The following is a 15,725-nucleotide window of genomic DNA, read 5'->3' as shown; positions in this document are numbered from 1 at the left end:
AAGCTTTTCTATTTTTTTGCATGAATTGTTTCATATATCCTTACATACATATGAAAAAGTTCAATACAGACAGATATTTACTAAACTAAAAGGTAGCATTTGTTTAAGTTGGTTTTACTTGATTAAATTGGATTTTACAAATGGCCATGACACTGTGCAACATTGCACTTACAACATTGATCCATTGGGGGGCAGCATAGCTCAGTTCAATGTATTGCTCAAGGAGACAAGGACCACAAATAGCCAAACCTGCTTTTATTGAACAATCAGCTCTGACTGCTGAGCCACAGAGATGGCATGGAATACACAGTGCAGTACAGTATTACCCTCAATCTTTCCTATTCGATTGAATAATACAGGGGATCCTCTTCTGTTAAAGGTGGGTTGACAGCTGGTGTCACTGAGTGGCTGGAGGTCCCTGTTAGGAAAACAGTTAAACCATTCAGTTTTAAAAAAAAAACTTCTGACGTCTGAAAGAAGCAATGAAAGAAAGGTTTTTGTGTTGTTTTTTGTGGATTATTTGTCATCATATGTAGCATTATACTGTAAAAGTATAAACGTAATCATTGTGAGATGACAGTTAGTTCCGTGTATCCAAAACTGAAAGTCGATCTGATGTCCAAAGCAAAAACAATGTGGACTCACAAGTATTTAGTTTCCACGACAAAATGTTGCTACAGCAACTTCAAATAATGGCTTTGTTCATAAAGGCTTACCCAGGTTCAAGGTATAGTAACAAGCAGTAGTTTGGGATTCATCCTTATCTGACAAAGAAAGACCAAGAGTGTTACTGAGAGACATGTAAACATGTAAACATGTAGACATGTAGTTTTCAATCATTCTATGCAGATGACACTAAACTTAACCTCTGTATTAAACAAGAGCAAAATGTCATTCCAGTCACAATTGTAAAGGATGGGATTCTGTCAAATTGTATGTCTAAAGGAAATACAATGATACATCTGTTTAACCTTAAGGAATCTTTATACAATTAAAAAAAACAAATCAAACAACCTTGCAACCTTGAATGACAGCACTGAGTCTTGTGGAGGTACGATAAATAACCAGACAAAGCTGCAAGGCTGCCTAAGATTTCACTGCTGCTTATGGTGAACTATCCACGTGTCTCTGTCTGTGGGTTTCTCATGTGGCTTCTGTCTAAAATGCTAATGACAGAAGCTAAAATTATCAAGAGCGCCTGTAGATTCTGAAACACACAGTCTAACACAGTCTTTAACAATGCAAGGTTAACCTTTCAGATTATTTCTTATTCTTCTTATTATTATTATTATATATATGTCATATGACTGCATCTTCACAACTGCTGCTGAAAGCTGGAACCTGCTGTGGCAGTGTACTAAAGGTTAAGTAAATATATACAGTATATATTTTTAATTTACATGATCAAAACTGTTACATGTTACAGTCTGATCAGTGTCAGGTGAATTACCTTTCTCCTTTGTGATGGCAGTATACTGTGTAGATACACTGCCCTGTACAGACACTGAAACATAAATTTTATATATATATATATATATATATGACTTTGATAATGTTGAAAAATGTAAATGATAAAAATTAAACTATTTTCATTTTCATCACATTGATTTGCAACAATAATACATAATTTCCAACAGCAAAATAGGAACAAGTGTTAAAATGAAAATGGTTAATATAACAAACAAACGATCAAAATGAGAATGAGAAGATACTGTTCCTGGAGTTGCAGTTCCTTCTAGACAGACTAATGGATGGATTTCTGCCATGAATAACACAGACTGAATATTGTAGATTAAACGTCCTTGTGTGGGATATTGTTGACTTATCCTGTCCTACATCGCACATGTTCCATGATCACAGACACTGCTAATAAGCTGATGTGTGGAGGTGTTTCTCACCTGGTTGTGGAGGTGAGGAGGGATGGAAGGAGGAACGACTGCTTGAGGTTTTTACTAGAATTAAAAAAACCCACCACAGTAGAACATCTGTGAAGATTCCTTGCCTTTGTATAGCACCACAATAAAAATGCAGCACACCTCTGCTTCAATTCAACGAGTTAACAATGCCTTTAAAGTGATGATATTTTTATTCTCTGTACCTTTGAGTCTCTGGTAGTGAAGCAACCCCAACAGCAAAAACATCAGAGTCATCAATAAAACTGTGCCAATGATCCACAGCAGCAGGAACCCACGAGCAGATCGATGTTTGTCAGGTTCATCAGGTGATGAAACTACAAGAAACTGTGTTTTACTGTTGTCATCCTAATACTGTCATATGTAAAAGTTGAACATATTCTACACAATCTTTCTCTCAGTTATTGCCACAATCAGTGGAATAATATTAGTAATACTTTAAGTTTTACATATCTCAGACACTGTGTGATGCCTCTACCAAACATTAAACCAGCAGTCGTCTCACCTCTGACAGTCAGTCTGCTCTCTGGTGATTCTCCTGCTCCAGAGATGCTGCACTTGTACAGTCCTTCATCAGACTTGGAAACACTGGGGATGATCAGCTGTCCTTCATAACCCGTCTTCATATGGATGCTGTCTTTATAGAAGTCAGCTGTGAGGTTGAAGGACGTCATCTTCCTCCTACAGCGCAGAGTCAGATTTTGTCCCTCTGTTACAGGGACGGCAGGACTCTCCAGGATCACTGTCCCACCTGATTAATCATTTTAAAAAAGACAGATTGTGCTCAGTTAGTTTGGAGGGGCTGCTGGTTGGATCTTTGTTGTTGCTTGTTTTTGTTGCTGACCTCACCAGTAACAGTGATGTTGACCACGTTGGTTCGCCTGCCTCCAGCTTCACACCAGTATTCTCCACTGTCTGCTGAAAAGGCAGTTTTAATGCTGCAGGGTCTCGTTGAGTCCTCCCAGGTAGATGCACATATTGTACTGACTCCCATGATCTTCTTCATCACTCTCCACCCAGTCAGTCCCTCCAGTCCCTCACAGCTGACAGTAATGGGCTCATATTCAAAGAGCTGCTGTGTGTTTGGAACAACCAGAGGGAAACCTACAACTGACTCAGAAAAATAGAAAAAAAAAGATTTTTAAAAATCTAAAATGTCCAACAAAATAATCACAAGCACAAATGAAGATAGAGCAGACTGTAGATAACATCTGGACCATTTAGGCCCAAACCAAGGTGAATAAATTCTAGTTTTGATTGACCTGCCAAGCGTTTGGTAACTGAGAGAAGTGAAATAAATGAACAAAGATTAGAAAAAGTTTTGTCTCTAAGCAGCAAATAATGTAACATCTACTCACCAGCTCTCTGAGAGTAACTGCAGTGAATGTGTTCGATGAGCACTAACGACACATTAATCACTGGAGAGACAAGAGACGAAAGACAGATGGGCAATGAATTTTTCAAACTGTGAATAAAATATGTAACAACAGAAACAAATTATTTTATGAAGCAAACATCTGCATTGACTCTTCAAAACATCACAATATTCTGTCAACAGCAAAATGTGAACATGTCTCTATTACTGCTACATTTAAATTTAATGAGATGTTCAGAAATGTGGTTTAATATTAGAGTGAGATTTAGACAGAGGTCGACTCAGTACTCACACACTGTGACGCAGAGAGCTTTGACCTCCATGTTGTCTCGCTGCTGACTGGTAACATCACACTGAAATACACTTAAGAAACCACAAGACTTAAGACTCAGTGTGAGTTAGAACCTCCCCTTCTTCTACAGCCGTGTGAGACAGAGCTGCTCCGACTTAGAAAACATCAATGGGTGGTGCCAAATAACATTAATTGTAATATGAATTTGTTCAGTTGCTGATATGCATGCAAACAAAGGTGAGACAATATGATCACAAGGCAACACTTAAAAGCACTGCTGCCCGCTGACAGTCGCTTTGTCTTTTCAGTCCTCCATGGTGGTGAGATGATGAACAATGTAAACTCATGTTAGTTTTACCATCTTATACCCAGCATCACAACATCCAAATAGCGTCACTTTTTCATCTTGTTAAAGTTTATTGGTTACATTGTTTCTTCAGGAGCAGAGAGTGTAAAATACAGAAATATAAAAGTTAAGCGATGTTTGAGCGCTGTGACAGAGTGTGGCAGCTGTTTCAGGTAACACCGCTGTAACAGTGTCATGACAGGACTGAGGCTGACCGCAGTGAGTCTATTTAAAACCTGCTGCAGCTTCACACGTCAGAGCAGAGCAGGTAGAACACAGTGGTTTAATGTTAGGCTATAATAAACCACTCACTGATACACTGATGCTGTCACTGTTATAGCCCTCATATAAACACTGCTGCTGATGTGAACCATGTGGTATACAAGGTGAACATTAAACTCAAAATGTCAAAAGAGGGATGATCTATTATAGACTGTAACAGTGAGTCTTCATGTCGGACAGACGTTAGCTGAGGCTTCCATCTTCAGTCAGGTGTCTGAGCCCTCGGTGACCTGGAGGACACACAGGATGAAAATAGCCGTCAGTGTGTTGTGTACATGTTGTTGGGTTAGTTCTTGTGACAAAACGCCTGAAAGTGACTGTGACAACACACCGACACACTGACGGGAGGCTGACGCTCCTCAGGTGTTTGAGGAGAGGGGGCGGGGTGGAAGGAAACAGAGGTCGACACACCTGTTAGAGAGGAAACATCTAAATAAATCCTCATACATGCAGCTGCTGTTGGAGATTGTGTTATCTGTCGTTTGTGTACCTTTGGGTTTCTGACGGTGAAGGAGTCCCACCACCAGCCCCAGAGCCATCAGTAAAATGGTGCTGAAGATCCGCAGCAGCATGAAGCCATGAGGAGAGCAGTCACAGGAAGGATCAGGGTCTCTCTGCGAGACTGGAAAGGTCACATACGTCGTCATGTTCAGGTATAAAAATATGACACAATATATACACAGTATACAGAGTTTCCATCTCATCAGTGTGTCTCACCTCTGACAGTCAGTCTGCTCTCTGCTGATTCTCCAGATCCAGAGATTCTGCACCTGTACAGTCCTTCATCAGACCTGGACACACTGTGGATGATCAGGTCTCCTACAGAGTCGCTCCCTTCGCTGAGGTCGTCTTTATGATCAGCTGTGAGGCTGGAGGAGGTTTTCTTTCTGCACTGCAGAGTCAGAGTGTCTCCCTTAACCACAGGAGGATCAGGACTCCCCAGGATCACAGGACCAGCTGAACTACCTGAACACAGGTTTTAGAGACAAAAAATATATCTAATTCAAACATGTTATCTATCGTGCATGCAGATGAGGAAACTGAAAAAACAGGAAGTACGACAAAGCAGATATGATTAGATAACTCAGATATTTAACAAGCCTGATGCAACAAACTCAACATATCCATAAAAAACACCAGAAATAAAAACACTGTTGACAACGTTTTGAAGACAGATTTAAAGTCTAAGTCATATTTGTGTTGTTTGAAAATGCAGCTGTGTCTCACCTCTGACAGTCAGTCTGCTCTGAGGTGATTCTCCAGATCCAGAGATGTTACACCTGTACAGTCCTTCATCAGACCTGGAGACACTGGGGATGATCATCTCTCCTGTGGAGCTGCTGCCCAGGAAGAGTCCGTCTTTATAGGAATCAGCTGTGAGGTTGGAAGACGTTGCCTTTTTTCTGCAGCTCAGAGTCACATCATCTCCCTCCATCACAGGAAGAACAGGACTCTCCAGGATCACAGAACCAGCTGAACAACAACAACAACAACACAGGACAAACACAAGCAAAGATGACTCTAAGAAGTGTTTTTGTTCTGTATCTGTGTCTTTATTTTTCTATTTTCCTGCTTTATTCTTGAATGTGACTCTTCAACCTGTGGAAATGTGATGGTTTTCACACACACCAGTGACAGTGATGTTGACAGCGTCGCCTGTCCTCCTCCCTGCAGCTTCACACCAGTATTCTCCACTCTCTGCTGCGAAGGCGTTTTTGATGGTGCAGGCTCCGGTGTACGTCTCCCAGCTGGATGCACAGATTGTACTGACTCCCATGAGCTTCCTCATCACTCTCCACCCAGACAGCCCCTCCAGTCCCTCACAGCTGATCACGATGGACTCGTATTCAAAGAACTGGAGTCTGTTTGGAACAACCTGAGGAAAAACTGCAGCATAAGAGAGAATGACTTTTTATTTTTAGACAAAATGGTGGTTTGGGTTAAATTGATTATGGAGTGGTCATGGACAACTACTCACCTGCTCTGTGAGAATAACTGAGGTGAACATGCACAACCATCACATTCATCACTGCAGAGACACAGAGAGACAAATACATCAGAAATGTTATGAAATCATATGATACAGTATAAGACCAGTATGTTTGTAAAATGTCAGTTTTACACTTGAATCGAAGACGTTCCTCAATCTTACACATATCTTTATATTTTATGTGATATTTGTGATTTTTAAAATATAAAGAGATGTACAGACTCAGTACTCACTCAGTCTGATGCACAGAGCTGTGACCTCCATGTCGTCTTGCTGCTGACTGACTGAGCATCAGGCTGATACAAGGTAAATGTAAAGGAGGTGAGACCTTCCTCTTCCTGTGCAGGTTCTCTCTGATGACTGAGGCGACAACATTTCAAAAGGTGGCGCTAGAGAACCAGAGAACCTTCACTCAGGATCAGTTTATAATCTGAGTGGTTGGAAATCCACAACACAATTTTTGTAAAAAAGATAAGAGAAGCTAACAAACAGCAGTGTAACAGTTTGAAGTTCTCCTCATAGTTAATGAGGTCAATCATTTTAGTCAAACAGGTCACCTGCTAACTTGGCTTTGATGACAGGATATTTTAGGATATATTAGGATATTTTTAACGCATGCATGTAGAAAAAAAAAAACAGATAGACACTCACCCATGCAGGTTCTTATGATCAAATGAGAAAATAAGTGGCACACTGCCCCCTGCAGTACAGGGGGTCACACACCTGTCACTCCATCCTCAAACATCCTTTAACCTGTTTGACAAAGATGTTTTCTCTCTTCCAACATACAGACAGACTTATAACATATACAGAAACCTCTGTTTTAAAAGACAGTAGGTGCAGACTTACTGTCCAATCTGGCTACACCTGTTCATTCACACTGTGTTAGACAGGAAGGAAACATAAAGCAAACACAGATGATCTGATTATAGAAGCCAGGCCTGAGAGTTCATATCAATTTATGATTGGACTTTGACTGTTTATTCTTCTGAGGAGAGTCTTTTTGAAGTTATTTTATTTTATGGTGCAGAATCCTAAGTAAGAAACATTAACATTCCCAACATTAGTTTCTACTAACAACATTTATCCAGTGGAGGGCAGCACTGAGGTATAGTTATCAATCAATAATCACACTGTGGATTATTTATGTATCACTGGAGGTCTCACATTGTACCTGTGTGTTTTCATGTTCTTCTCTTTCTGAAACACATGTATATATGTGTATATTTTCATGTTGATACATTTTACATTATTTAGATGTATTACAGTGTTTTAATACTGCTCCACTTTAACTGCACTGACTCCATTATATTCTCTTATAATCCCTGTTGTAATGGGTAATAAACAGCTCACTAACTCTATCACATGATCATCATTTTATTGTCTGATTAAAGTTCAGTTATAGATCTGAACTTATAGATCACCTCACGTGTCCTCAGATCAAACTGATGTGAAATACTGATGCTGAGAGTTGACCACAGAGGGTCTATATAAAATCTGCAGCAGCGCCTTCACATGTGTGAACAGACGGAGCAGGTGGTTTAACTGTTCCACTCTAATAAACCACACTGCATTTTAAAAATAAAAACTGCTGAGAGACGGTTGAAGCTCTCGGCTGAAGGTAAATGATGACGTCAAAGACAGAGAACCATGTCAGTCTATTTTAAAAAGGTTTCATTATAAATTGTTTCCAGTGTGAACCTTTTGTTTAGTTATGAAACCTTGTAATGTTGGCTGTTAAGAAATAAATTGCAGACTCAATTGTCTCTTCTATTGTGGTTCTAAAGGAGTACATGTACAAACTTGCATGTTATTTGATGAATGGCTGGATCAAAATAAAATGAATTTATAATAACACTCATGCAGCTTACAAGTTATTACACCACAGTCACAGAACAAGCACCAAAATATCTACCTGATGAAACTCACTGTGAATCTGGTGAAAGTCACGTTCAGTTCAAGCCACCGTAACTTCACCATGATCTTGTGGTGAAGTTATGGTGATAAATAGCACACCACTGCACTACAAATTTTAAGCCTTTTAAGTGTCATTTTATGCTGGTTTTCTGAGGGGTAAGTATGAAATGACATATGAAAACTTAAAGAAACTGGTGTGTTTGGTGACACCAGGCTGGTAGCTTTTATTTACTTTGTTGAATTACTTCATTGATTCATTACATTCATTTTTCCAGCACGCCTCTTTAGAAAACTCTGAAGTCATAAATGTATATGAAAGCAAATTTAGAGAGAAAAAAAAGTGAAAAAAGATGCAACTCTTGGGCAAGAACAAACCAAACAGATCAGCTACACAACAAGCATCATTACACAAACTAAACACAGACTAACAGATATAAACATAGTTCAGTCTCACTGAATATTTTAATCTTAACTTTAATATGTATCTCAAAAAATATTCAAACATGTTAATTGAAAAAGCTACAAATTACTGTAGCAGCCCACAGTATGGATGCATATCCTTGCACAACGATGTAACAGCTCCATCCATCAGTCAGGTGTTTTTGCTGTAAGTGACCTGGAACACACATAGAATTAGAGCTGTCATGATAACATTAATAGAAATATGAATAATAAACAAAAGTACACACAATTTAAAGTTTTTTGTAAAGACTTGTATCATCTTGTATCAACTACTATGTATTTGGTATCAATTATGATCCAGATGAACAGACTTAATATTTCAGTGCAACTGAACTTCTGGACTGAAGTCAAAATTACAGAAAAAACAACAAAGTAAATGTGAAGTACCTCTCTATGTCCTTTGTACAAGAGCATATGTTGCTTTGGCTGAATCACATACATCTGCCTCTCTAGAAACTGAGACATAAAGGGAAAACATTAGCAATTACAAGCTAGCTGTTTTTAGCTGTATTTTATAAAATGTTTTGCAGATGACACACAACTTTCTGGCTGTTAAAGCAACACAGTGTAACTTTGCTGAGCAGCAGTGCCCTCTGTCTTGAGTGGTAACTAATTCTGTTGGGCTCTGAGTCTGTTCTGATCTATAGTACAGCATCAGTCTAAACTCTCTGGGTCTGATTCCAGCAGTTTAAGCTGCTGACTGCCACTCAGTTAGAGAGAGGTCGTACGTGCCCACCAAAGTTACACAGACTATGTCGGCTGTACTACAATCATATTATTAGTTGACCACAGTGCATCTATTTAAAAGCTGCAGCAGCTCTGTTCTTGTAAACAGTGCCTTCAGATGTGTGAACAGAGCAGATAGAACACAGTGGTTTGTTCCACTCTGAGAAACCACTCTGAAAACAGACCCTGATGCTGTACATATTACTGAAATTAAAAAAATGTCCTTTATATAAATTTAAAAAACACCAAATGTATAAGTTGTTGCAGCACAGATGTGATGTAGCTTGATCTCCACTGTCAGTAAAACTATTGACTGTTGATGATAATATGTTAGTAATATACCTCTCTCTTTCCTCTTTGTTGTAACAACAGCATATGTTACATTGTTTGGATCAGCTGCACTGTCCTCTTGACAACCTGAAACAGTAGAAAAATATACTGTAATCCCTTATTTCAACTAGAAAAAACTCAGTAAGCAGCTTGCTGGAAATGGTTTGGTTTGTGCATAAACAGAAGACATTATGTCACAACCACAACTGCACACATTAATGGTTATATTTCAAGTTGACAAAGACACTTTTAATCTCCTGCTGGGGCCTCATGTTCAACATGAAATTCCAAAAATCTAATGATGATAAAATTGTGTTTAAAAATGATTTTTTTTTAAAATTAGATAATGCCAAACACGTACCTCTTTTTTTCTTGTGTTTTGTGACATTAGCGTATGTAGCCATGGGTGGATCAGCTGCAGATACATGCTCATAGACTGAAGGGAATAAAAATAACAGCAATAAACTTATTTATAGCAGCAGACAGAGATATACACTTCTACAAAATAGTCATCTTTATGCTCTTGATGCTCACCTGGGTCTGATCCTGGTGTTGGCACTTCAGAGGAAAAGCATGCAACTATGTGGGAAAAATGGAAAGAGAGATGTACATAATAATAATCCAAATGTTTTTTTTTTTTCATTTTTGCAGGGCCATTCCATATGAAAAAAAGTATATCTTAAATTTACTTAGTATACCTCTTTGTTTGCGACAGTGAAGTAGTCCCACCACCAACAGCAGCATGGCAACACACACAGCGGTGAAGACAACCAATAAAGGAATGAAGAACTGAACTGAGTTGGGAGAACCAGAGGGAGTCTGTGTCCCTGGAGTCACAGAAGTATTTGCTGGTGGAGAGGCAGTTTGACAGTCTGTGAGTTCATATATAACATTTCAGACTGTCTAAATTTCTTGAAGTCTGAAGTCAGAAATAACTTGTCAACTATCCAATGAAAACTGCAGCCTCAAAGGGCTCCATACATAAGCAAGAAAACTGAAATAAATACAGTACAAGGTGAATGTTCCTTACTTTCTGAGGAGTTACTTAATAATTTAATTAATAAATAACATATTTACATTTTGATAACACTGACGGCTCACCACTCACAGCCAGCCAGCTCTGTGGTGATTCTCCAGCTCCAGAGATCCTACATTTGTAAAACCCTTCATCAGCAGTGGAAATATTGGAAATGGCCATGATGCCTGTATATTCTGTCTTAATGAGGCTGCCATCTTTATAAAAATCAGCTGGGAGGTTGGAGGAAGCTCCCTTTTTTCTACAGCGCAGAATCACAGAGTCTCCCTTCTTCACAGGAACAGCAAGACTCTCCAGGATCACAGAACCAGCTGAACAACGAGAACAGAACATCTTAACACAAACACTGAGAGAGAATAGGTATTGATCATGTAGTAATAACATAAAAGTAAGTATGAATCTCACCCAAAACAGAACCACTGGCCATATTCATAATATATGAATATATATTAACATTGTAATCTGATTTGCACTGGAACATAATGTGTGTAACATACATGTGTATCAAACCAACTAAAATGAAGACGTTTGTCAACAGACTCTTAACCCAAATGTTTTCTTGATTTTTTCTGGAACATTCAGCATCATTTTGCCATTTCTGAAGAACATTAAATTGCCTGAGTTGACAGTTGCTGAACATACCAGTGACAGAGATATTGACAGTGTTGCTTCTCTCTCCCTCTGCATTTTCACACCAGTACTCTCCACTGTCAGAGACAAAGGCAGCTGGAATATCCAACGATCCTGTAGACAACTCACACTCAGTAATATCTGAGGTAATCCTTCTCATCACTTTCCATTCTGCTGGGCTGTGGATCCCTTCACATTTTAATGAGATGGAGTCATATTCAAAGAACTGCAACTTATTTGGTTCAATACGAAGAAAAAGTCTGTCTGTGTCAGAGAGAGAAAGAAAGAAAAGTCAGAGATCTCTTCCTATATTCCCACTGGTAACCTGTAACCTCTCACCACTCTGAGCTGTTAAACACACAAATTTAAAGTGATTTGTTAGTTAAGAAACGTGAACTCACCAGACTTCTGAGCCTGAGCAGTGAGCAGCAACAACACATTCACCACTGCAGAGACACAAGAGGACAGATGGTGATCACATACACATGTTCTTATATGAACAATCACTCTGAGCTGATGTTCGATTCAGACTCAGTACTCACTCAGTCTGAAGCAGAGAGCTGTGACCTCCATGTCGTCTTGCTGCTGACTGACTGAGCATCAGACTGAAGTAAATGTGATGTAGGTGGAGGTGTAGTACTTCCTCTTCCTGTGCAGAGCAGAGGCCACAGCAGTTCATAACAGTTTCACTGTATTTAAAGCTTCAGTTGTTCTGGGGGGTGGACATATTTTATTCAGTGACTCAACTGTCAGAGCCACTGTTTCTGAAGGGAAACTAGGAAACCTGGATCTGAAAATGAAGTGAAGGTTAGATATTCATCTTTATATAATCTAATCATGTATTTGAATTACATGACCAAAAGTATATGGACACATAAACATTACTGCCACCTCTCTGATTTCAGGTTTTCCACCAGGAACCTGGCTGCAGGGATTCACTTCCATTCAGGAAAAAGACAGTGGTGTCCACATACTTTTGTCTCTTTCTCTCTGTCATATATGGTCATATAAATGCAGTCCTGTTCTGCCCTCTGCTGAAACCAGCCACTTATTACACATCTCTAACATTTCTTTCCTCTGCACTGCAAAGTTATGAGTTATACTGAGGTGTTTCATCAGAACAATCTCAGCTCTGTCTACACTGAGGCTCTCTTTTATCCCAGAGCAGGAACTTTGGCCCAAATGCTGAAAAGCTGAAGTTCAGTTTTTGTGTATGAACTAGAGATAAAATAACCTCTTTGGTTCTTGAACCCTTTATAACACTACATGTTCTTTTAACATGTCAGAGTTTGGCCACAGAAAACGTTTCAGGTCTCACAGTTTGTAGCAACAAATAGCAGCACAGTATGAGAAACCTTTAGCTTTAATAAACTCAGACGCTCAGAGAAATATAGAGATGCTGTGGTCATCATGCAGCAGTGTACACAAACCATCAAAGTGGTTTAAGAAGGTGTGGACGTGATCTGACAGCATGTCAGGTACCTTTATTTGACTTCTGAACGTCTTTACAGTCAACACGATCATATCTTTATGTGGTTAATGGGGCTAACAAATGTACGGCATGAGAACTGTTCTGAAATAATAATTGTACAAAAAGAATAATACATTAACAAATCCATCACATCAACTCACATATCCTTTGCCCTTGAAACGTCTGGCTTTTTTAGTTGTTTTCATCTTTCCAGCAGAAAATTACAATCACCTTAGACTGGTCCTGGACTTAAATTCACAGTTTTCCAGATGAAAGTTTGCATGGTGTTCAAAAATGACTGTTCCTTATCAACTAAGGACAGGAAAACAGTTGGAGTAGATGTATACAGCACATCAAGACAAAAGCAACAGTGAGCTCCTCTCAGCTTTGTCCAGAATCAGGCAGGATAGAGATCAAACTAAGGAAGTAAAAAACACCATCACAGACTGATTGTGGTTGCCTGCTGACTGCCATCATGTTCATTCATTTGCAGGGATGTCATGGCACATTTAAAGCAGGCTTTTCTCTGTTTCTTTGTCTTGGAGACCAAACAAGATCCCAGACTACTCAGTCTACTAGGTTTCAGAGTTTCCTACAGTGAAGGAGTCCCACCAGCAGCAGAAGCAGAGCCACCATTAAAATGGTGAAAACAGTCCTCAGGATCAGGTAAACATGACAGGGCTGCTCTGAGGAGGTGGACAGAGTCTCTGAGGGTCGAGTCTCTGTGTGAGGAGCTGCAAAGACAAAAACACAGAGTCTGTGCTGTAACATCATGACACAAGCTTATAATATATGACTGTTATATGTCGTTTTTAAAACTGAGTAACAGGATGTGATCATGTCACTTTCTAAGAAATGATCAGGTTTAGGAAAAATGCATCTCTGTCCATCAATATAAAGTAAATAATGTTATCCATGATGAAAGGATTGCCGCTCAGAGGTGTGAATATGAATGTAAAAATGTCTCTACGTGTCAGTCCTGTGGCCGACAACCTGTCCCCACTGTACCTCAGCTCTGGCCCAGTACCACCTGAGACTGGCTCCAAATAAAATGGAAATGAAAAGACCTGATGACGGTGCTATAGGAATTCAGATTTCAGTAAATGACTGTATTTCGGTATCAAAGCCATGGAGACACATAGTGCCTCGAAATGATTATTATATGGAAAAACATTTAGTGTTTGACTTTTTCAGTGAGAAAGATACCAACTGACATGTCAACTCAGTGCTGCTCACCTGCTCTTTCAGTTGGTGGTGTTTCTCCCTGGATGGTTCCTGCTGATAAAAGGTGAAAATATTATAGATTATGTTGCTTTAGTAGAGACCAAGTTTTTGTCCATTGGTTTGTTTGCTCGGGTCTAGAACAACACACAGTATCTTAGAAACAAATGACCGCCATGACATTTGTTATAAACATTCATGACGGTCCTGAGCTACTTGCTGGAGTTCTGTAAAAGCACCCTCTTTACTTTTTAACACTTGGGTCTTTCCCATATCAAAAACCAAAAACGAATTAATTGCTGGTTTTCCAAGAAATCAGTGTTGGATAATCATGGCACCACATTTTTTTCTCCCTGTGTCCCTGTGATGTTTCTGTTAGGATCAACATGACCCAGTATTTCTGCATGAAACTTAATCTGTGAGAATAGCAGACCTGTCTGTTCATGTACTGTATGTTGTTCCCTCTGTTCTACTCTTTTGTATTGTGGCGTCCAACTTGAAGTTTTTCCCTCACTGAAGAAATACTTGATAAGGAAATAATATATTTAAAGTCACCTCACCTGTGACAGCCAGCCAACTCTCTGGTGATTCTCCGTTAGATCCAGAGATGCTGCACTTATACAGCCCCTCATCAGACTTGGCAACACTGGGGACGGTAATCTGGCCTGTATATCCAGTCCCACTGATGAGGCCATTTTTATAGAAATCAGCCGGGAGGTCAGAGGAACTTCCCTTCCTTCTACAGCGCAGAGTAACAGCATCTCCCTCTGTCACAGGCACAGCAGGACTCTCCAGGATCACACCATCACCTTAAAGACAACAACAACAAAAGATAAATAACATTTTATACATAATCCTGTTTTCACATATGACAGAAACTAGATCATCAAATGTTCTTGTCCAAAAGTTTGAACAAAGGGAAGAAATTAGACCTCATGAAAAATCTTGAATGTACAAGAAAGTTCCAGTTCATTTCTGAAGAACATTAAATTGCCTGAGTTGACAGTTGCTGAACGTACCAGTGACAGAGATGTTGACAGTGTTGCTTCTCTCTCCCTCTGCATTTTCACACCAGTACTCTCCACTGTGGGAGACAAAGGCAGCTGGAATATCCAACGATCCTGTAGACGACTCACACTCAGTAATATCTGAGGTAATCCTTCTCATCACTTTCCATTCTGCTGGGCTGTGGATCCCTTCACATTTTAATGAGATGGGTTCATAGTCAAAGAACTGCTGACTGTTTGGTTCAATACGAAGAAAAACTCCGTCTGTGTCAGAGAGAGAAAGAAGGAAAAGTCAGAGATCTCGTCCCAAACTTAACATTAACTCTGAGAAAACTTGTTCCATGCTCTAACATGAAGCTGCCCTTTGGTAACTTGTAACCTCTCATCACTCTGAGTGTAGAAGTGAAGCTGTTAAACACAGTCTCATATTCACAGTGAAATGTTGTTTAAGAAACGTGAACTCACCAGACTTCTGAGCCTGAGCAGTGAGCAGCAACAACACATTCACCACTGCAGAGACACAAGAGGACAGATGGTGATCACATACACATGTTCTTATATGAACAATCACTCTGAGCTGATGTTAGATTCAGACTCAGTACTCACTCAGTCTGAAGCAGAGAGCTGTGACCTCCATGTCGTCTTGCTGCTGACTGACTGAGCATCAGACTGAAGTAAATGTGATGTAGATGGAGGTGTAGTACTTCCTCTTCCTGTGCAGAGCAGA

General features: G+C 39.6%; 2 protein-coding genes and 1 long non-coding RNA gene across 3 annotated transcripts; all 3 read right to left on the bottom strand.

Moving 5' to 3' along the window:
- Window positions 1–253: 253 nt before the first annotated feature.
- LOC127139285 (uncharacterized) lies at window positions 254–2,022 on the bottom strand. The gene is made up of 4 exons (XR_007809456.1): window positions 1,899–2,022; window positions 1,451–1,504; window positions 717–764; window positions 254–418 (listed from the first exon to the last, which is right to left on the bottom strand). It is a non-coding gene; the product is annotated as an uncharacterized LOC127139285 (long non-coding RNA).
- A 3,043-nt stretch (window positions 2,023–5,065) lies between these two features.
- On the bottom strand, window positions 5,066–6,462 carry LOC127139286 (Fc receptor-like protein 4). The gene is made up of 5 exons (XM_051067047.1): window positions 6,432–6,462; window positions 6,187–6,237; window positions 5,838–6,095; window positions 5,436–5,681; window positions 5,066–5,121 (listed from the first exon to the last, which is right to left on the bottom strand). The coding sequence occupies exons 1-5, from the start codon at window positions 6,460–6,462 to the stop codon at window positions 5,066–5,068; spliced, it is 642 nt and encodes a 213-aa protein (XP_050923004.1).
- Window positions 6,463–8,558: 2,096 nt separating this feature from the next.
- Window positions 8,559–15,714, bottom strand: LOC108885841 (low affinity immunoglobulin gamma Fc region receptor II-c). The gene is made up of 10 exons (XM_051067040.1): window positions 15,605–15,714; window positions 15,464–15,508; window positions 15,011–15,262; window positions 10,711–10,980; window positions 10,332–10,481; window positions 10,168–10,212; window positions 9,995–10,069; window positions 9,646–9,720; window positions 8,965–9,033; window positions 8,559–8,731 (listed from the first exon to the last, which is right to left on the bottom strand). The coding sequence occupies exons 1-9, from the start codon at window positions 15,633–15,635 to the stop codon at window positions 8,969–8,971; spliced, it is 1,008 nt and encodes a 335-aa protein (XP_050922997.1). The 5' UTR covers window positions 15,636–15,714; the 3' UTR covers window positions 8,559–8,731; window positions 8,965–8,968.
- Between the last annotated feature and the right edge of the window lie 11 nt (window positions 15,715–15,725).

Source organism: Lates calcarifer, unplaced genomic scaffold (genome assembly GCF_001640805.2).
Source record: "Lates calcarifer isolate ASB-BC8 unplaced genomic scaffold, TLL_Latcal_v3 _unitig_1039_quiver_834, whole genome shotgun sequence".
Classification (NCBI taxonomy): Eukaryota; Metazoa; Chordata; class Actinopteri; family Centropomidae; genus Lates; species Lates calcarifer.
The sequence above is the reverse complement of the archived record's forward strand: the minus strand, read 5'-3'. Positions and strand labels throughout refer to the sequence as shown.

What these genes read in the sequence shown, in the direction of transcription:
- LOC108885841 (XM_051067040.1), bottom strand. Translation starts at nt 15,635, where the DNA reads ATGGAGGTCACAGCTCTCTGCTTCAGACTGA. An exon ending in AGCTCTCTGCTTCAGACTGA is followed by an intron (nt 15,509 to 15,604) that starts GTGAGTACTGAG and finishes GTGTCTCTGCAG; the next exon opens with TGGTGAATGTGTTGTTGCTG. An exon ending in TGCTCAGGCTCAGAAGTCTG is followed by an intron (nt 15,263 to 15,463) that starts GTGAGTTCACGT and finishes TCTCTGACACAG; the next exon opens with ACGGAGTTTTTCTTCGTATT.
- LOC127139286 (XM_051067047.1), bottom strand. Translation starts at nt 6,462, where the DNA reads ATGGAGGTCACAGCTCTGTGCATCAGACTGA. An exon ending in CAGTTATTCTCACAGAGCAG is followed by an intron (nt 6,096 to 6,186) that starts GTGAGTAGTTGT and finishes CTTATGCTGCAG; the next exon opens with TTTTTCCTCAGGTTGTTCCA. An exon ending in TGTCAACATCACTGTCACTG is followed by an intron (nt 5,682 to 5,837) that starts GTGTGTGTGAAA and finishes GTTGTTGTTCAG; the next exon opens with CTGGTTCTGTGATCCTGGAG.